This window comes from Setaria italica, chromosome I (assembly GCF_000263155.2).
Source record: "Setaria italica strain Yugu1 chromosome I, Setaria_italica_v2.0, whole genome shotgun sequence".
NCBI classification, from domain to species: domain Eukaryota; kingdom Viridiplantae; phylum Streptophyta; class Magnoliopsida; order Poales; family Poaceae; genus Setaria; species Setaria italica.
In genome coordinates, this window is record NC_028450.1 from 4,186,498 (window position 1) to 4,207,943 (window position 21,446).

General features: G+C 46.1%; 3 protein-coding genes across 3 annotated transcripts; 2 read left to right on the forward strand and 1 right to left on the reverse strand.

The window, feature by feature from the left end:
• Window positions 1-46: 46 nt before the first annotated feature.
• LOC101755164 (serine-threonine kinase receptor-associated protein) lies at window positions 47-6,873 on the reverse strand. Its single transcript, XM_004951452.4, has 7 exons — window positions 6,355-6,873; window positions 5,219-5,354; window positions 4,286-4,367; window positions 3,184-3,359; window positions 1,360-1,497; window positions 1,134-1,273; window positions 47-506 (listed from the first exon to the last, which is right to left on the reverse strand). Exons 1-7 carry the CDS (start codon window positions 6,470-6,472, stop codon window positions 271-273), a joined length of 1,026 nt encoding a protein of 341 aa, XP_004951509.1. The 5' UTR covers window positions 6,473-6,873; the 3' UTR covers window positions 47-270.
• Window positions 6,874-8,281: 1,408 nt separating this feature from the next.
• LOC101755572 (26S proteasome regulatory subunit 8 homolog A) lies at window positions 8,282-12,731 on the forward strand. The gene is made up of 9 exons (XM_004951453.4): window positions 8,282-8,593; window positions 9,443-9,540; window positions 10,165-10,389; window positions 10,463-10,525; window positions 10,608-10,771; window positions 10,912-11,068; window positions 11,168-11,266; window positions 11,352-11,462; window positions 12,144-12,731. Exons 1-9 carry the CDS (start codon window positions 8,383-8,385, stop codon window positions 12,282-12,284), a joined length of 1,269 nt encoding a protein of 422 aa, XP_004951510.1. The 5' UTR covers window positions 8,282-8,382; the 3' UTR covers window positions 12,285-12,731.
• Window positions 12,732-15,205: 2,474 nt separating this feature from the next.
• On the forward strand, window positions 15,206-16,821 carry LOC101755979. The gene is made up of 2 exons (XM_004951454.3): window positions 15,206-15,412; window positions 15,503-16,821. The coding sequence occupies exons 1-2, from the start codon at window positions 15,331-15,333 to the stop codon at window positions 16,543-16,545; spliced, it is 1,125 nt and encodes a 374-aa protein (XP_004951511.1). The 5' UTR covers window positions 15,206-15,330; the 3' UTR covers window positions 16,546-16,821.
• The last annotated feature ends 4,625 nt before the right edge of the window (window positions 16,822-21,446 follow it).

Here is a 21,446-nt window from a genome sequence, read left to right on the forward strand (position 1 = left end):
CACCCTGCGTTAACGAGGTAAAAACATGATCAATTTCACCTTCGCATGGAGAATAAAGACATGGTCAAAAGTCAATTTTAACTTGCTTGTATTTGTCTATCTTTTTTTCCCAGACTCTGCTGCAACTGGAGTAAGGAGGCTCCCTACAAAATTCCACCATTTCGTCCGGGTGCTGTTACATGAAACCCAACCCCTATTACAACACAACAGACCACCAACAGAGCATTGACAACAGTCTCGCGGCAAGCATCGCCGGCACGAAGTGATGCATCACGACCCCTCTGCCTGCCCATCCTTGGGAATGTGAAAGCCCTCAATCTTGCGTGCGACATCATTTACCCCGACCTTCGTCTTCCCGTTTGCATTTGCCACCTCCTGGTCTTCGCTATTAGCTGGGCCCAGCTGCCAGATTCGGATGGTGCCATCTTCTGATCCTGATGCATAAGATTCACCGACTGGGGAGAACCGGACGCAGTGGACAGGACCATGGTGCCCCTTGTTACATGCTGTTTTCAAAGGAACACAACTGTAAGTTCAATGGCGATAGTTGCGTGCACAGTTTCTTGGATACTAAATTACAACAATGCTGCGATAGAATGAGTATTTCACCACCGTATAATAGTTTCTTCCATCACATCCCTGAATTACTTCAAATGAGAGCCAGTAACTTGATATTTAAATCCACACATGTGAATGCTTGGAACGATCCCATAATAAGGGACATAACAACTATATGTGAAATAGCAATATTTGCTTGACCACAGCTGTGAATCAGGCAGCCTCCAGAAACAAACTTTTTATATCAAAAACACCTTATCAAAAATCATACCATAAACCATCCTAAGATCTACATGGAACTGGCACTGATTAAAAAGTAGGTAACTAAAACAAACAAACAAACAAACAAGAGGCTGGGATCCAAGCAGAATTTCAACTACACTCTTAATTAAAGATAATAATGGACAAAAGAACTAAAGACCTGACAATTTATGAAACATCAAGCATGGTTTATTGCAGGTGACAAGTTTATGTTGTTAAAACAAGAAAACGCTGGAAAAAGAAAAACTCTGACAAGGCACGTGTTGTTATCAATTCTATAAATTTACGGAACCTGTTGAAACAAATTAACTCACCTAATTCTTCTCCAGTGAAGAAATCAAAGACACGAACCCACATGTCTTCACCACCAGTGACAAATTTGTTCCCATACTTCGGTTCAAGAGAAGCTGACTCCACTGCGCATGGCATATTATAACTTTTAACAAGTCCATAGCTGCAGAATGACACGGCATATTCTGTAAGCAATAAAGCCAACACATCTCTCAGCATTGCTTAAGTAAAGATACAGAATTGTCTTACTGATTTGCATCCCAAAACTTCACACTTGAGCCATCAGTTGTCGTGATAAACCGACCATCTTGGCTTACTTCCGCACTGGTGACAGGTGACTTGGTTTCAAGTGTTTGGACAATTTTTCCACTCCTTACATCCCATAGCCTGTCAAGAGGCAATACCAATTAATCAAGAGCAAAAATACATATTTTAAATTTAACACACGTCCTGAAAAGGTGTTTGACAAAGACACAGTTCAGCTTACTCATGTATAGCATTATTTTACTTCAAAACGTGCAGGTAAGTTTCTAGGAACCTTAAAGGGTAAATAGTCAATTTTATTAACTCGGAACTATATTCAAATCACTGGTTTCACATGTGTATATGTCCAAATTGATTTGCGTTTTGATAGGCTTTTGACAGTGACATACTTCAGATGCATGCTCTGCAACTAAAAAGACAAAGATAGAGATCAGGATTTCCTTTCTAGGGAAGTAGGACTAAATTTCACCTTGTTAGTGCAAACGTTTAATTATTCTTTCAAAATGAAATGAATTCGTAAAAGGCGAACCCTGAATGATGCCTTTGTGTTCGCAATTTAACAGAGTCTGACCCCACAGAACAGTCAATTCTGCCGGGCTCTCTGAAAAATAGTTCAGCAATCAGCATGCCTATTTTTTAGAGTTTGGTTTCGACCATCGAACCGCAAAACCAGGAATCATTGACCACCCAACTATCAAAACCGTTCATATTTGGCCATCGAGCTGTTTTGCTGGGTGGTTTTGGGGACGTGGACGCCACGTGACAACGGGCCCACCTGTCAGCACCTCTCTTTCCTCTCCCTCTCTTTCTTCTATCCTCTCCTCTCTCTCTCTTTCTCCCTCAAATCCTTGCCGGCCGCCCTGCTCTCCGCCACCGCAAGATGCTTGCTCCGGCGCCTCCCCCGCGCCGGTCACCACCGTGCCTCCCCCATGCCGAACCCTCCTCCTCCCTCTGCTGCCGCCGCCGCCGCACCTTCCCCGATCACGAGCGGTGGCGGCAAGGAGGCCCACCTCCCACGGCCCAACGCCACAGCCACCCCCTTCGAAGCCACCGCCGCCGCCGCCTCCACGCCCTCCTCCGTGTCGTCGCTGTCGCCGGCTCTCACCTGCCCGGCCTCCGTCTCCGTGCACCGGGAGTAGCTCCCCCACGACGGCGTCCGCGTCGTGGAGCTCCCATGCGGCCTCGCGGCCTCCGTACCCATCGACCATCGAAGCAAGGCACCGCCGCCGTTTGACCGGCTCGATTCGGCGGGACCCGATGCCGGAGGAGCAGGGGAGCATCACCACGAGCTCTGCGACGCCAAGGCGCACCCGCCCCGCAAGTCGTCGTTGCCAATCGTCCACCGGAGCGCCGCCGCCACATGAAGCCCAAGCCGCCGGTCCGGCCGGCGTGGGGGGCAGCAGCCGGCGCGGGGGGAGGGTGGCAGCCGGTGCAGGTGAGGGGCAGGGGAGGGCGGCAGCCGACGCAGGGGTGAGAGGAGAGGGAAAGGAGAGAAGAAAGAGGATAGGAGAGAAGAGGTGCTGACAAGTGGGCCTATCACCACGTGGCGTCCACGTCGCCAAAACCACCCACCAAAACAGCCCGATGGTCAAATATGAATGGTTTTGATAGTTGCGTGGTCAATGATTCCTGGTTTTGCGGTTTGATGGTCGAAACCAAACTGAGTCGAAAGTTCGATGGTCAAAAATGGACTTTACTCTATTTTTATATAAAATCAATTTCTACATGGCAGCACTAATCACAATATGGAAGATAAAAAGCAAATCTAGAGCCAAAAATTAATATAGTTAATTGTAAATACAGACAAACCTCACACCACCCATATCCGAACAGGTACTAAGTATAGTTTGGTCACTATGAAGCCAAGTGACAGTTCTGACAGAACTAGGTGATTTCTCAATTTCTCTTGGAGCAGCATCCGGACGGTTCAAATCATATATGCGCAAAATCTTCTCAAAACCTCCAGTGAGCAACATGTGGGTATCCTGAAGAAATATTAGTGTTATAAATGAGATTTATACATGCAGAAAAACTTCCGGAGTTAATGAGGAAAAACTTAAATCAAAGGTTAAGAAAACAATCCTGCAGGGAATTAAATTGAATTAGTCATAAGAAGGTTATCTTCAAGATGGACATTTCTAGATCTTATTTCTCGACAAATAAGTTGATCTTGCTACAGTTCAGATGACAGAAGGTACATAATTGGACAAGTAGATAAAGATAAATAATAAGACTGTTCCCAAAGAGAAAGGACAAGAACAATCCAACAACTGGCTAAATTAGAAAATTCCAACTCAAATCACATGAGTGCAAATCAAATAGGGAGTGATGGAAAGTAAAGTATACGGTAGTTTAGAAGATAAGATTAAAATTTTCATAAACTTATAACTTTCATATACTGAGAATTAAGTTAGGAGGACAATGCTTTGCAAGGCTGTGGATCACTTAAAATTGTAATATCTACTAAAGCCACTTTTCTAAAAACTTGTGATGATTAGATGAGGGATGTTCACATCAGTAATTCAACAAGATGCTAATTTAAGGTCAATCAAAAAGAAGTAACTGAATGTGTTGATAAACTTTTAGGCGCAACTATAGTGTTTTTGGACACTTCCAGCCAAAGTTCACATAAATCCTCAATCCTAGTAACCCAGTAACCAAACGAGAGCCAAGAGGACAACCATTCTTGCCATTATTAATAACAAATGATCAAACAGATGCTAAAAGTTAGAAGCCAAAAAAAATATAAATAATCACCATCATCCTCAGCCAAGATGAAAAAAGGTGAATTACCAGGAAAAAAAAGTACTGACAGAACAAGGTGACAAAAAGGGCAATAACAGCAGCCAATGGAAGGACTTGATTAGGATAAAGAAACATGCATGATGCTGTAATATGGTGAGAGCATAACCTCAGAAAAAGCACATGCACGGACAATGTGCTTGTGTTCGAATGAGTGGAGCACTTCACCTGTTAGTGCATCCCATATTTTTCTGAAATAAAGAGATATAATCAACATATATTCTCAAAAATGGAAACATAACACTCTAGGTCATCATGCGGAAACTGAGCTTGCATCCCATTCATGTAAACCATCCAGTGTCGTACTGTAGTTTGGACATTCCATTTTTCAATCCAGATATAGCTAGTGCAAAATGCATTCAGTCAATATTTTATTATAGTTTATCGAAGGTTGGTTAGCTTGAATCGATTAGCATTTATAGGTAGGAGTCCTTCGGCTTGTCACCAAGTCAAATCATCCATGCAAGGAGTTTATGTCGTGTTTACTGGTAGAACTTATTTTTCATAATTTGCGAAAATCATATTTTGCTTTTCGGTAGCAGTTAAGTACCAAATTCCGAGATCAATAATGATTAATGGATGCAATGAAAGTTAAACCAAATTGAGTGACATACTGAAACCAAATCAGGTGCGCTAATTTCTTTTGGTGCATACTGCATACTCTTAAAACACCAGGTACTAAAATAAACAACACCATAAATGTACTAATAAATTCCCACTTTTTTTGGCGAGCAGCCAAGCATACGATGGAACGAAACTGATTCAAACAAGCTGTAGAAGGTGTCGTAACCTATCCTATTAACAATAGACTTCGGCGTGCTCCAGGAAAACTGCAGCATGTATTATAAGTTTGTTTACCAAACCATTACAATTACAACATATAACATGCCAACATCAATGTATCAGTAACACACCAAAATGAGATAACAAAACAATTTTTTCAGCTAGAGATTGGTGGGCAGACGTCAGATGAAACGGAACTCCTGCAGAAGGATTATAATCAAGGTAACACCAAGGGGACTTTGCGGAGTGAGAATCATACGCTGAAAAGTCAGCAGAACCAGAGGCAGCACGCAGAGCATTGGTGTCTAGACAAGCGCTCCAAACGGCACCTTTGTGACCTTGAAATGTTCCAATCCAATCTCCAGTCTCACCATTGCGAAGCATTGGATTTGAGTCTGAAAACAAAACCATGTTATTAATGTCAGCACTTCAATGAACAAGCAACATTAATCCAACAATACATTGAAGCTCACACAGTGCAAACTGGTTCCTGTATCAGCATGCACACTCTCTTCCCCAGAATTTATAACAGCATGGTTCACTAAAATTGAGCTACCAAATAAATAATAAAACGTCTGGAGCCAATTAATGCTAACAAATCTAATGCTTGTTGTGCAGTAAAAACTATAAGGATTGACCATTTAGCTGCCAAAGTTACTACAGACAAGTATTCCAAACAAGGAATCTAAATTTAAACAAAAGCTCGATGCATAAGCACACAGATACTTATGTGGCTCAAAGGAACTATTATGTGGCCAATAACATTAGTGTCAGGTTCAGCTTAAGCCCTGGACATTAGCAGGTAAGATAAGATACATCACTCCTCAGTTTTGCTTTGTTACATAGCAAGCATCGGTCCTGACTACTGCCAGAACGTGGAAAACAGTAAGCTTTTCTCATTTTTCAGTGGCTCAAGGGCTTGTTTCAAACTTGAATGCACTTTCGATACATTATATGCAACATATTCTGGAGGTAGATTCAAATTTCATGTCACTAAACTACTTATTGAACATCAAGAGCAATCAGTAGCAAGTACCGCGAAGCCAGCTAAATACAATGACAAAACTCAATATCATGACCACATTATCAGGTAGTGAAAGCTTGATGGTTGACCTGACATTCCAAACAGCAACTGCTGGAAACTAACATAAAGCCAGAGTATGTAACACTGTAATCTGTAACTATAGCTAATCCAAATCCAGATTCTGAGCCGATTTTTCTATGCCATTTAAGCCAGTAATTGACTGTTCCACTATTATCTATTAAATTAACTGCACTTTTCACCTCAGGCCCCATCGATCACAATCATCGTGCTATTCGCATTCCACAAGTATAACAACACCCACTCTAAGAATCCAAATCAAGCAACAGGTGACGGGTTCAGGTATGACGCACCCTTGCTGGCGCTGATGAGGAAATAGCCGTCGGGCGTGACGGGGCTGTAGAAGAGGTCCACGACCGGCCGCGAGTGGCCGTGGCACACCAGCGGCACCGCCACCTTCTTCTTGTCCATCCCCCCGCTTCCCCGGAAATCCTAACCCTAGCTTCAACGCCTCACCGCCGCCGCGCAAAACCTCAAAACGGCGCGGCGCAGTAGCTCTATCTAGCACCAAAAAGGAGCGGAAAATCAGGGGGAAATTGGGGGAGCCGCGCGGGATTGGATGATCCGGATCTGTGGTTTGATATGTATGTACACTGGGTGGTGATGGTGAGAGACGGAGAGCTACGGCCTACGGATCGAGAGGTGAAGAGGGAAAAATCTGGAAGAGCTTCTTGTATCGGAGTGCGAGGGAGCTGGTGTCTGGGTCACCGGCTCGCAAGCTCCGGCCTCCGGCGGCCGCTGCGGGTGGCTGTCGAACACGAAAGCGGCAGGGGTACGGGAGCTGAGGTGGCTGCCAGGATGAGGGCGTTCATTGGATTTCAATCTGGTGGCGAAAGAAACCAAATGAAGTGCGCAGAGAAATTTGCGGAAATTTTCTCTTGTTTCAAAAGAAGTGCAGAGCAAACTCTCAATGTTTCAAAAGAAGTGCAGAGCAAACTCAAAGTGCTGTAAAATAGGATTGTGAAGTTATCTAATTTTAAGAGAAATTGCAGTTTGCATAAGTTTCGTGTCACCGATTTTTTTTTTTTGCTAATGTTTCCTAAAAAAGAGTGAAAAAGAATTCTCAAACCTCAAAATAGAAAAATCTAAGAATATTCACTTTTACATTAGCCTATACTTAAGCTTAGAGTCAATTTAATTCTTATTTTTTGAGTAAATTTAATTTGTATTCTTCATTAGCATTATGATTTTAGGGATGCGCTCTTGATGCTTGGAGACATCTTCTTTCTCCAATATGGTGATGATCGTTGGCAAGCGAGTTAAGATTCAAGCTTTTGATAAAATCAAACTCCCGTGATAGTGGTGGCAAGCACATCTATGGCGGCGAGGCGATAGTGGTGGAAGGAACAATGACATGACAATGGAGGCACTGTTCAATGTATAATGTGGGAAAGCGGGACTAGGAGAGGGTTAATTGGATAATTTAAAGGGGTATTGTAGTTACATATAGCGAGATGATAAATTTAGCGATGGAGAGTCGGGAGATAGAAAAAAATTGAAGGGTGATATAGTAATTGAGGTGCACGTAAACGAGAACGAAGGAAGAATAGATGCCAAAATCTTACGACGAAATATCAATTGGCAACACATAACATATAGATATAAACATCTTTCCACATTACGGTTTTATTTCATTTATTTTTCATAAGATCTTTAATTATATAAAAACTTGACATGTGGAAATTATTGATCATGCTCTATCTTTTTTATGAGAACATATATTTCTCTATAATAACTTCATATATGTTGGAAACAATTCAGGTGTAACGCCTTAAGGGAAATTGTAACTTCATTTTTTTATGAATACCAAATCTGCAACGGCTTGAGGACGTGATCAACTTACTTTTATTCCGATTTCCACGGTAGAATACATGTCTCGCTGGAATTTTTTTGGAAGGCACAATTCCAAGGATGAGTCGGGGTGCTTTGTCTAGCAAGTTCTAACTTCGAGTCCGTATATATTTTCCACAAGAGAATATACGTCTCATTAAATTTCTTCTGAGAAACAATTATGAGGATGAACCGTGGTGTTTTCTCTAATGTTTTCTAACTTCGAGTCTGATATGATGTCTATTTTTCACAATAGAATACTGAACTTTTTTTTCATTTTTAAGAAACAGTCTCTGAGTCGGGGTGTTTCCTCCGACTTCGAGCCCGAGACGGTGCGCGGCCAACTTTCTCTCCACGCAGGCGCCGACGCGCCCCTATAAACCCAAACACCGGCCGCACCAGACGGCCAGACCCAACCCAACAAGCAAAGCCACACTTCCGCATCCAGGGCCCGAAACCTTTCCTCGAACGCAAGAAGAACCAAGCCGGCGATGGCGACGGTGGCGATGGACATCTCGAAGCCCACGCCGGCGGCGTCCGGCGACGAGGCCGCTGCGGCGGCGAAGGGGAGGAGCGGCGGCGGAGGGGAGGGCCTGCGCCAGTACTACCTGCAGCACATCCACGACCTGCAGCTCCAGATCCGGCAGAAAACCCACAACCTCAACCGCCTCGAGGCCCAGCGCAACGACCTCAACTCCCGAGGTGACCTTTCTTCTCGATTTCGCTCGCTCGCTCGCCCCTAACCCTAGGATCGATGTGCCCTCTAGGCGCGCGGGTCTGGTGTTGTTGCTACCCGTTCGCGTTAGTCGAAACCCTAGCTTTAGCTGGGTGTGGGTCGTAGCTAAAGGCACGATTTTTAGTTACTAATAAGGTTCATTGAGCTGATTTTTTTAAATTATTTGATATGTGAAAGATGGCCTGTTAATTTACTAATTGGTGTGTTAGATGGACTGAAGCTTAGCTCCAAATGGGCGCGCTTAGATGTTAAACTTCTTGAGCAGCAGGCTGACCAGTAGTGTTAAGTTTGGATCGTGGATATCATGTGGATGGTAGTGGTAGCTGATGTTTATCTGTGTTTGGATATGGATTTTGATTATAAACTGTCCATAAGATGTGCTATTGTCTGTATTTGTTTTGTATATTGCCTCTCAATGTCGTTCTATCACATTTACTTCTAGGGTTGTTAGGAGAATATTTCACACCGGCTTTTTATTCCTGAGATTATCCATTAATTTTCAATGCTTGCCTTTCTTTGACATGAAGCTGTGGTATTTGAACATGGTAACATAAACTAAATCACCTCTAGTTGAACAATGGCTATGCAAAATTAATGTAACGATAGCCCTGTGCCCCCATTTAGTCATTTTTGAACTCTGTATAACTGCAAGTATAGGAATACTGGCTTGCATGGTTGTACCATGACGCTTTTGATTAGGATTTTTTGATCTCCTGCTGTCTCTGTTTCAGGAGCAGCACATCCTTCTGCATAAGTGCATATATTGTGTCTGTTTACGGTTCTCTAAATTTGGCCTTGCAATTGAAATTTTGCAGTTAGAATGCTCAGGGAAGAGCTGCAGTTGCTTCAAGAGCCTGGATCATATGTTGGTGAGGTGGTTAAGGTCATGGGAAAATCAAAGGTTCTGGTGAAGGTAAGTTTTTCCTATCCGACAATCAGTATTTCCTATGCATACCATTTTCTACATAAAATTATTCTTGCTGTGGGGTCAAACAAAGTTCTGTAAATTAGATCACGTAGTGTAAGAGTGCTCTCAGCTATGCTGCCTTCTTTATCATGCAATACCTATAAATGAGCTTATGATAACCATGTCCTAAATCTTAAGATCAGTTTACCTGTGGAAATTGTGACTTTTGTATTGCACATATCTAAAGTTATGCTTACAAAGAACAAACGTTCATCTGAAAATTTTGGACTGCATACATGGTCTCATTTGGCTAAACTACGTTTGTATCAATTTCAGATGACATCTGAATTGAGTAGCAACTAAAAATTCTGTATTTTGTTATAGCCAACTCTGCACTGTAGAAATGTTCTGTAAATTCTGGTATGCTGTATACAATTTTTGTTGGGTGTCTGTTATTATTTTGCAAAGCTCAAAAGAGCTGTGAATTATGTTTATAGCTGTGGCTGATTGGATGTGCTAGTTGTCTGTAGTTTTCATCTTGTTATTGGATGCCTGGTCTTGAGCTCTAAACGGGAGTTTGAACTTCCTGGTTATTGAAATTATATTAACTTTCTAAATGCAATTGCGCAGGTGCATCCGGAAGGCAAATACGTGGTGGATATTGACAAGAGCATTGATATTACGAAGATCACACCTTCAACAAGAGTTGCTCTTCGAAATGATAGCTACATGCTCCATCTGGTCCTGCCAAGCAAAGTTGATCCATTGGTCAATCTCATGAAGGTTGAGAAGGTTCCGGATTCTACGTATGATATGATTGGAGGACTTGATCAGCAAATTAAAGAGATCAAAGAGGTTTGTTTTGAACTTAAATGTGTTAACAATGCATCAAAATATGCACATTCTAATTTGTGAAGTCAACTTTCAGGTCATTGAGCTTCCAATCAAACATCCGGAGCTATTTGAGAGCCTCGGAATTGCCCAGCCAAAGGTTCGTTTTCTCCCTGAAGACCATTTTAACTGATTTGAACTTTACATGAAAAGAAAGAGACTCAAGGTTATTTGTTTTCCAGGGTGTTCTCCTTTATGGACCTCCCGGCACAGGAAAGACATTGCTGGCACGTGCAGTTGCTCATCACACTGACTGCACCTTCATCAGGGTTTCTGGTTCTGAGTTGGTTCAGAAATATATTGGTGAGGGCTCCCGTATGGTTCGTGAACTCTTTGTCATGGCCAGGTAGGCTGATTTTTTATTACCACATTTTTTTCTGTTATAACTGAAGCATTAGTTGTTTGTGAGTTGGATGCATAATTTTGCATATACATTCTGTTTTTATCTCTTAGTGTGGTCTTAGTTATCTGGTGAACTTATTGCAGGGAACACGCACCGTCCATTATATTTATGGACGAAATAGACTCTATCGGATCTGCTAGAATGGAGTCTGGAACTGGTAACGGTGATAGTGAAGTGCAGCGCACCATGCTTGAGCTTCTAAACCAGCTTGATGGTTTTGAAGCATCAAACAAAATTAAGGTATGCTTCACTTATGTTCCTGTGTGCTGAGTTTACTGGTTTATAAATGTGATAGGGTAAGGAACATCATTGTGATGTTTTAAATATTTATTATTGCAGGTTCTGATGGCAACGAACAGAATAGACATCTTGGATCAAGCCCTTCTGAGGCCTGGACGCATAGACAGGAAGATTGAATTTCCAAATCCCAATGAGGATGTATGTTCTAACTGACTTGTCCTGTCCTGTTCATTTTGCATGATCACTTGTGTTGATAGGGTGCTTAATCCTTTTGCCCTTGCAGTCTCGTTTCGATATCTTGAAGATTCATTCAAGAAAAATGAACTTGATGCGTGGTATTGATCTGAAAAAGATCGCGGAAAAGATGAATGGGGCCTCAGGAGCTGAGCTGAAGGTTTGTTTAATCTACACTCACATTTGATGAACTGTTTGCGGTCTTATCATCAATTCAAGCGGAAAATTATGTGTAGGCATCTTTTTTAGTCATAGCACTGAATCATCATGCAAGCATGCTCATGAATCATGATTATAAACTGAAGAGTTCAAAACCATAGCTCATATAGCAACGTATAGCTGATGTATCTGGGACCTCAGTGTATTATTCATATCAAAGTTCCATTCCATTTTTTTGCTAGTGTAGTTAAATCACCAGCAGTATTTTAGCTAAAGGACTTTGTTAGCTCGTGAGCCTTTTGATAGGGTAGTACTGAAGTTCGCATCAATCAATACTAAGTTATCAATGACCAATCTACAGGGTTGCGTTCACAATTATCAGAAGGTCCTCTGAAAATTGAATCCGAATGTTCAGTTCAGTCTAGGTTAAATATGCCTTTTCATAAGGCAATCAAATACATATGACCTGAGCATAACAACTATTTTGTACTAGCAAACTTTGGAGGATACCTTTTGGTCTACCTGGTTGCAAACTTGCATATGATGTATGACCTTAAAACCTATTTGATCTTTTAGTTCTCAGTGCATGGCCGAGTGTTCCAGTGGCTCAATATTGCTACTTGTTAGATGCACCTTGTGCTGATGCGAAGTAACTCACTGTCTGTCCATTTTTGTTGTTCAGGCGGTCTGCACAGAAGCTGGAATGTTTGCCCTCCGCGAGAGAAGGGTACACGTTACCCAGGAGGACTTTGAGATGGCAGTCGCCAAGGTGATGAAGAAAGACACGGAGAAGAACATGTCCCTGCGCAAGCTCTGGAAGTGAGGTCCATACCTTGATGTCGCCCACAACCTTTCACAGTCTCGCCGAAGCTCGCGCCTTCATCTCCCGAGCCTTTTCCGCCTTGCCAAAACAGTGGAACGGTGTCACCGCATGCTCCGGACCTTCGCCATGTGCCTTTTTAAGTTTACGCCGTGCATGCCTATGTTTAAAAGTTGTTTTCTGATAACAGATGTAGTATGTTGTTGAAAAGTTGAGATTTATCGGATCAGCTAGATACGAGATAATGCATTGCTTGCTCGCGATGTACCACGTTACTATGCCTACTACTTGGTTTGCAGTTTGCCGGTACTTGGTTTGCAGTTTGCCGGCCCACTGCCCCACTCGTAATGATCACTGCCTACTGTAATATCTGCAAGCAATGTAATATTGTATTAGGTTGTACTAGCTAGCACCTAGTATCCGAGAAGCTGGCAGCTGATTTGTATTTCAGAGAAGCTGCTCCTATCCGGTTGTGTTCAGAAATTTGCCTGAGCATGTCTTTCACTAACAGGGTAGCTATGAGAAAGAACTGATAACAAGTAAAACTAGGAATTGCACAAGGACAAAGTACCGCTAGCGTTTATTTTCGAGATAGAAAGTAGTAGTGCTGTCAGGACAACACATCTAGCAGATACATTGATTGGGCTGAACGCAATGCATACAAAACGCCATGGCCATAACAAAACAGGCAAGCCCTTCAAGCACAGAAGAGAGAGCGGAGACAGCACAGAAATTCATCAGATTCTGCAGGACAGGACAGCAACATCTCATGCACGGGCCCAGTCCGTGAGTTTACTCTCCATACCTATCCAACCATTCAGGAATTGAATATGCCCTTGTCTGATCCATTATGTCCAGGATTCATCCTGTATATTTCATTCTCGGTTTCAGGCTATCATGCATATGCACTGTAGAAACACGCACACGCTTTGTATTTAGTGCGTCCTCCTACCATCTGCAGACCGCCTTTACTCCTCTGCCTTCCGGGGTTGAACTTGCAGAACAGAAACGAACAGATCAGGAATGAAAATAACTTGATCTTAAGATCTTTTATCTCATTGTAAGGCTGAACCTGAAAGGGGAGACAAGGAAGCTCTACATCATGCTAAAACCTTCAAATTTTTGCCACCTAAAATTTCTAGGTAGTTCTCCTTTACAAAGCAATCACAACTCCACATACTGAAATCAAGCTTGCATTCGCCAAACATTGATCTCTAGGTTCTCTACTGTAAACCCTTACATATCATGGGATTCAATATACTCCATTTTTATGAAACTTGGATCAACAGTAGTAGCTTAAAAGTTTCTTCTGCTATATATCTAAGCTGTACGTATGTACTCCATTTTCACAAAATTTTGTCAAACTGTAGCTCAAACTGGTCATAAAATAGCAGAATTATTGGAAACTCGCAGCCCTGTCGGTGCAACCAGTCCGATAAATCTTGAAACTGAACATCACTAACCCAATTCGATCGATTCATGGTCACTGAAACTGGGCATGTACATGGAGCAAGCAACGCTGGAGACACACATGCCCACATGAGCACAAAAGTTTTAACGTAACGCCACATGCAAGTGCACATGCGAGTGCCCAGCATCTGCCCCCCCTTCGATCACCTCCAGGCACATGACAACCCCAGATGCTCTCAGAGAAGAACAATGATTCGCTGGATTCATCAGGAGAGCAGGATAAGCCACTCATTGGCAGTAATGTCGTGCAGATCAGACATCAGAGCACGATAGATATCCCCGAATATAAGTGCAGCGTGTAGTCTCCATCGTGTTCTGAATGTTTGGTGTTTAACAGATGGAGAAAGATTACTACTCTGACAGCTTGTTAGACTACTGAAAGTTTGGGCACAGCTTAAAAGATAAAGGAAAGACTACAGGACCGATGCGTGTAAATCTCAATCAAATCAGGCAGTCGGTGGATGCTTGGAATTGAACAGAGGTCTTTGCCTCTTTCGATCATCACGTGGAGCACTCATGATTGGGCATGTAACGAGGGCGAACTGCCATTTTCCACAGGTTCAGCGATTGAACAAGCAGACTAACCACTGAAAACGTTTTTCACAGAGATGTTTATGATCTGCAGACTTCAGGCTTGGTATGCAAAAGAAAATGTGATTAGAAGAATCATTTCTTGACTACAAAGGTCTTAGCATTCGCTATCCAAGACTGAATTCTGAAGCAGCTCAGATGAATAGATGATGATAAGATTGATGCCCACAGTTATTGTAAAACTTCCATAAATCTGTCATCATTTCTAGCATAAACAGAAAATAACGGACAGTGCATATACGCAGCAAGACCTCAACATATATGAGGATGTGTCCAAAAATAAGCCAGAAAGGCGTACCGATAAGCCAAGCTTTAATTCAGTTCCATGATTCCAGCAGCTCATCCTGTTGGATCTCATCTCATGCCTGCTCAATCATGATGCAACTTCGCTTCAGATCTACCTATCCAAAGCTTCACATCTCCTATAATGCCTGAAAGTGCTGTGTACTTCCATAAACATTCAGAACATGACGAAACCAAGCCCAAGAAGAGCATACCGACATGTCGATTTTTCTGACGGTTTGTCACTGGCTCACTGCTCAAACTTTAGAAGACTGACCCAAAGAAGAAAAAGAAAACTCAGAACTAATGCGGATGCTTGCTTCCATATTATAAGCTGTAAACTGTCTAACTACCCCTGCAAATCGATCGCATTTGGTTTAAACAATAACAAAACGTTACTGGCTGATCTTGAATATGGATGGATTCATGTTCTTGACCCTGCTAGATCATGAAGACCGCACGTTGCAGGTTCTGACATAACTGAACCTGGCCAATGGTAACGCCTCAGTGGCATAACAGAAAATTGGTCCCAAATTGAGGTGCAGTGCGGGAGCCCGGTTCCACTCCATTTAAGCACCGCGCCATCCTCACTCGCATGCAGCCCTGCAGGCCACATTGATCGATCAGAACGACCCGATCCAAAGTGCAGGGCCTGTTCAGCTCTTAGATCAAGACGTGCCTTTGGTACCTTGCAGATCGGAGCAAGATGGGAAGGTTAGCCATGGCTGGGCCAGTGATCCTTCTTCTGCTCTGCACAATGTGCAGATTGGCGCTCGGAATCACTGACGGTAACGCACTGATTTGTTACTGCTAAAGGTTCGATGCGATCTTTGATGTTTCTTGCCGTGATCTCTGATTGATTTTTTCTCTTCAATCAGGGCTGCTCCCGAATGGCAACTTCGAGCGCGGGCCGCTGCCGTCGCAGCTTCGCGGGACGCGGGTGCTGGGCTCGTCGTCGATCCCGTCGTGGCAGACGTCGGGGTTCGTGGAGTACATCCCGTCGGGGCAGAAGCAGGGCGACATGCTCCTGGTGGTCCCCGAGGGCGCCTACGCCGTGCGCCTCGGGAACGAGGCCTCCATCCGGCAGCGCCTCCGCGGCGCCGCCCCCGGGGCCCGCTACTCCCTCACGTTCAGCGCGGCGCGGACGTGCGCGCAGGCGGAGCGCCTGAACATCTCGGCGTCCGGGCAGTCGGGCCTCCTGGCGATCCAGACCACGTACAGTAGCAACGGGTGGGACTCGTACGCCTGGGCCTGGGTCGCCGCCGTCGACTCCTCCGGCGAGGTCGAGGTCTCCATCCACAACCCCGGCGTCGCCGACGACCCGGCCTGCGGCCCGCTCATCGACTCCGTCGCCGTCAAGGCGCTCAACCCGCCCCGCCGGACCAACCGGAACCTGGTGAAGAACGGGGACTTCGAGGAGGGTCCCTACATCCTCCCGGGGACCAAGTGGGGCGTGCTGATCCCGTCGCGGGTGGTGGACGACCACTCGCCGCTCCCGGGGTGGATGGTGGAGTCGCTCAAGGCGGTGAGGTACGTCGACGGCGGGAGCTTCGCGGTGCCCCGGGGCCGGCGCGCCGTGGAGCTGCTGGCGGGGAGGGAGGGCGCGGTGGCGCAGGTGGTCCGGACCGTGCCGGGGCGGCGGTACGCGCTGTCGTTCACGGTCGGGGACGCCGGCAACGCCTGCCGCGGGTCGCTCGTCGTGGAGGCGTACGCCGGGAGGGAGTCCGTGAAGGTGGCGTACGAGTCGGAGGGGAAGGGCGGCGCCAGGCGCGCCGTGCTGCCGTTCCGCGCCGCGGCGGCGCGCACGAGGATCGTCTTCTTCAGCTCGTTCTACAGCACCAGGAGCGACGACCTCAGCTCGCTCTGCGGGCCCGTGCTCGACGACGTCGCCGTCGTCAGCGTGCGCGCCAAGCGCGGGTAGAGCAAGCCGGATGGATCGATGCAATTCTGCTTCTTGTTGTTATGGACCATACATGGCGGTTAGTTGCCGCGTGTTTACCTGCGTTGGGAGCATAAAAAATTTTTCAATCGGGAGGGTTCTCAAATATACATGCATGGTTACCTTCTCGCATTCCATAATCTCTATTGTCCTGCCTCCCAGATTACGATCAAGGTAATAGAGTAAATAACTGTATCTTGGAACCATTTGGATCACAAATAATCTGAAATAAACTGCTTAAGAGTAGCTTATTTGAAATTATTGGTGGTCCCATAGCGATACTCAAGTATTTTTTTACCATAATACCCATAACCCACAATCTATATTATATAATCTATACGGATTACAAGACCTTATCGAGAAGAGATTATTCCACAGTCTTCTCCCTAAAGTGGTGTGTCAGGAGTTATGGCTTCTACTTACGAGTTCAGTTTTGATTCTTAAGGTCCCGTTTGGATCATTGGAATTGAATTCCATCCTAATAATTATAATTTAGACACAAATTAATTAAGCTAATATAATTGTATGTGGAATATAGTTGTATATTATAGTTGGTGATATGGGAGAGATACTTGTATGCTGCACTTCTACTATAGAGAAGCGAGTCTAAGAGCGTGCTATAAGAATTGAATTCCATTCTAATAACCATAATCTATAGAATCAATTTCCATCTCCCACCCCATGAATTTAAGATAGGCTTATATCTAAACTTTGGAAAGTTGTGGAATGCCACATTCCAACATAAATTAGCCTACTCCATTAAATAGATTCCAATTCCTTGGACCCAAACGGGGCCTAAGATTAATCTTGCTCGCCTGGATTAGTTTCGGACTGAGTAGGGAGACTCATGTTTTTGTAAGCTATTCTTTCGATGGTACGCCATGAGTTCGCTAAAGGCTGCTCGTAGTAATTTTATCAATCTTAAGATCTATCGACTCTAGTCCCTTGAAGTCGATCTAGTCCCTTGAAGTCATTTATAAGTGTTTTGGAAAAAATAAAAAAAGACTAGCTTTCATTTTACGCTCCTAGAAAATGCATGTGAAGACGGAGAGAAAGGAAAAGAAGCCTCTGCTATATGATGCGCAAGGCAAATATTTGGACTATTCACTTGAATTCTCACGTAGTCACGTGTAGAGACGGAGGCCCAACTGAAAGTATACTTGAAAATCATGGAAAATAGCATGAAAAAGAAAACAGAAATGGAAAGCAAAGATTGTTGCTCGCGAGGCCCAGGTACGGACCGAGGCCCAGATATGCAAACAAAAGACTGAAAAGCCCATAAAGGAATAAGAAATTCGAAGAAATTTGGTGGCCTCTTTAAGCTTGAGCATATCCTTTGATTTCTTTCTCCGTGTCGTCGCTCAAGGCCCATGGAGTCGATAAATCGGTCAGCCCATAAGGCCCATGTGGCTCTGTTTCCGTTCTTGTTCCACTCTTGTTGGTACAAGTTTTTTTGCCCCCATGTTGACCATAATATCATGTTGAAATGTTTGTGCTCCCGTTTTTTTTTGTTTTTTTTTTGGCGAAGGTCATTCCAGCCTTCATGGCACCCACCCACAGAACCACATAATTGTGGAGATGCCGTGACAACATGCGAGGTCCTTCGGCCAAACTCGACGAGATTCTTAGCTTCGTCGCCGGTCATGGCACACATGAGCAAAGACGTGCACCGGCCCACGCACATTTAAGCAGAGTTAACGAGCGGAAGCGACGGGACATGCACGGGGATGTCCACGCGAGAGCGTTGGTGTCGTGCCGCCTCCCGACACCGCGGAGTGGACCGAGAGGTCCTCGCGTCCATATCCTACCCCCACCCTACCCGGCTTGCTGTTGCTGGTACCCACGGGCGCACTCCACCGTGCATGGACCTCTCCAGCTCGCGCTGCACAACACCACCACCACCACCACCACCACCCCGCCAGCCGCCAGCCGTATGGACGCGCTGCATGCGCGCGGCGTCGCTACCAGCCGCGCCGCACGACGGCCCGGCACGGTCGTCCTCCCGCCGCGCGCGCGACACCGACCGCGACCCCCCGCGCGCTGTCGTTTCGCGTCAAATCGGAAGGCCCGACCGCCCGAGGCTGGCTGGCTGGTCGCGCCGTGCTCCCGCGTCGCGTCTCGCCCCTGCCCTGCTCCGTGCTCGCGCCGTGCCGCCCCCCATCCCCATCACGACCGATTGATGATTTCATTTCGGCCGGACGGACGGGCGCGCCGCGCAAGCGGTTGGTCCGTCGTCTCCTCTCCTCTCCTCTCCTCGCGCGGCGCGTGCAGGCAGAGCCGCCAGCCATCCGGAGCCGCCCCGGCGCGTCCTTGGTCTGCCTGTGCCACGCCCACGCCTCGTGGCGCGCCGGGGCCACGCGCGGCGCGCATGGCGCGAGCAGCAGACAGACATCCGCGCCGGCCGGGCAGGCCTTACGCCCTTACCCCGCGCGCGCCGCCGTGTCGGCTACATACCTGCCTGCACGCGTACCGGCCGGCCGGCCGGCAGGCCTGACGGCGGACGCCACGGCTCTGCTGGCCGCGCCATCATCGGCCATTCCCACACGCCGCCATGCTCGCCCGCGCGGACACACAGAGAGACGCTTACGTGTACGCGAGATCGAACGGCACCGCCACGTGGACGCCCAGGAACCAACAGAGTATATCATATCAACCAGAGGGCCGTAACGCACGTGCCGCGGCATGTGCCGAAGGATTCGCCAGCGTTTTCATCATCATCGGCGCCGGCTGCCGGCATGTTACCTGGGCCGCTGCGATGGCTGGTGACGCGGACCGGACACGGCGGACCGCGGGCCATGGGCCAGGTCTGGGTCTTCTGCTGGTGGTGTGGTGGTGCGCGCGCACGGCGGCTTGGTGGCGAGCCGACAGGGGCGGAGACCGCGGGGGATGGCCGGCTGGGTCGGATACCGGCCGTGTCCGGTCCGTGGGCTACGCGTGGGCCCTCCGCCTGTTCCATGCTGCAGTCAGTCCCTCGGTCATGCGTGGTGCAAACAAAAATTTTAGACACCGACAAATCAATCGTGTACCAATCAGTTTGGTTCATAATTGCACCCATCACCAACGCCGCTCACGTCATGTCAGCACCATATCCGTTCCTCCATTTGGTTTGCAACAGCACATGTGTTTTTTTTTTCATTTTAAACAGAGAGTCTACAGGTTTAGACTTTAAACCGCCGGATAAACACATTTCTCCTTTTGTACAGGTTCGTAACCCTGGGGGCGTCCATGGACGGACGGAGCATGGGAACGCGAGCCCGACACGACGACCATGGCCGGCCGGCCACTACGCTACGCTTTTCCGATCCAAACCTGTCGACAAAAGCTTGCGCTCATCTCTGACGCCACACCCAGACCAGGAGACAGTGTCTTCTGACACGCAACTAACTCCGCGTAGCCTCCCTCCCTCCCCTCAGGTCAGGTGACCACTTCAGTTTGGCATCTTGCTGTCGCGGAAGCAACAGAACACGAGTCCAAAATCCAAATCCCATGCGGATTAAACAACAGAAACAACTCCTCGTAACCACTTCCTCTGATGCCTCCCCTCCATCTTCCATCACCCGGCTTCTTCCGTGCTCTTTCACTCGCCACACAAAAAGCCAGCCTCCGAACCCTTTTTCTTCTTCTGAAACTCTGATGCGTTGATCGATTTTGCCTTGGGGGGGGGGGGGGGGGGGGGGGGGGCCAGCACATTGCCTGCCACTCATATGTCGCCTAACCCAATCATAAGAGAAGGAAGACTCGTGCCTGTCGCCGACCCAACGGGCAAATGCGAACAAAAAGCCATGTTTTTGTAGTGCAGGTAGGTAAGGTTACGTCAAAAAGGCATGCATGCAGCAGCCATGGTCTGAATTCCGAAAGTGAGCGGCTGAACCCTTCTACAAGCAGCTCGTATCGAATCAGACGATCAAGATGGTGTAGCTTCTTGTCTCTTGCCATGGCAAAGTTCTTTGTTTCATTTGTTAGCTATGTTATCCACGGCATTGTATGTTTATAGTCGTTCATACCTCTTTTTTTTTTGGTGAAATATGGTACAGATGCTCAATTAATTTGCAGTTTGTTTTGATTGTTTAATTTCTTCCGGTCACTGAAGACGGCTGGTGTTCCAGCCAGCCTTCCCCATCTGATTGACGTATGAAAACAAATCCAGCCGGCGCTGATTGCCTATCCAATCTTTTTTCTCCCCTAGGAAGATTACAATTCTGCAATTAAGACCCCGTTTGAATAGTGTAAAAAGGTTATGGAATTAAACATATTGTTAATGGCAACATACGTAAAAGATGTCTTCACACCACAAAGTTATGCAATTTAGGCCCACACATACAAATTAGAAACCCCAACTAGGCTACAAATTTGAGCTGCCCCTGCCGTCAACGTCTCCCTGCTTTAACGAAAAAAAAAGCCTAGAAAGACTCTTACACGATCAACGCCGGTCTGCGTGAGAATTAGACTATGGTTTAGTCTAAAGTACGTGGCGTCTTATTAGGCTAACAACGACTACGTAGTTCGTTAAGCTTGCAGCAGCCAGGACCGCGTATGTTGTTTTTGCCCCTTTTTCTTAACACATGTAGTATTAGGGCCTGTTTGGGAAGGGGGTGTTAAAGTTTAACACCCCCTTTTTAACAGATTTTAACACTTTTGGTTGCCAAACACAAGTGTTAAAGATGAAGTGTTAAAATTTAACACCCCTCTTTTCATAAACACATGGAGGGGGTGTTAAAATGTGCTAAAGGTGTTAAAAGTGGTCCCCCTCCCCACTTATTCCCTGGTTGCCCCCCTCTCTCTCCTCTTCTCTCTCCTCCACTGCCCCCATCTTCCTTTCCCCGATCCGCACGTCGCGCACCGCCGCCAGTCCGCCCGTCGCGCCGCCGCTGGGTCCGCCCATC

Coding starts and splice junctions, on each gene's coding strand:
- LOC101755164 (XM_004951452.4), bottom strand. CDS start 6,472: ATGGACAAGAAGAAGGTGGCGGTGCCGCTGGTGTGCCACGGCCACTCG. Junction 1,498..3,183: donor TCGGATATGGGTGGTGTGAG/GTTTGTCTGTAT, acceptor GCCTCTTGACAG/GCTATGGGATGTAAGGAGTG. Junction 507..1,133: donor CTTCACTGGAGAAGAATTAG/GTGAGTTAATTT, acceptor CTTTGAAAACAG/CATGTAACAAGGGGCACCAT.
- LOC101755572 (XM_004951453.4), top strand. CDS start 8,383: ATGGCGACGGTGGCGATGGACATCTCGAAGCCCACGCCGGCGGCGTCC. Junction 10,772..10,911: donor GAACTCTTTGTCATGGCCAG/GTAGGCTGATTT, acceptor AACTTATTGCAG/GGAACACGCACCGTCCATTA. Junction 11,069..11,167: donor AAGCATCAAACAAAATTAAG/GTATGCTTCACT, acceptor TTATTATTGCAG/GTTCTGATGGCAACGAACAG.
- LOC101755979 (XM_004951454.3), top strand. CDS start 15,331: ATGGGAAGGTTAGCCATGGCTGGGCCAGTGATCCTTCTTCTGCTCTGC. Junction 15,413..15,502: donor GGCGCTCGGAATCACTGACG/GTAACGCACTGA, acceptor CTCTTCAATCAG/GGCTGCTCCCGAATGGCAAC.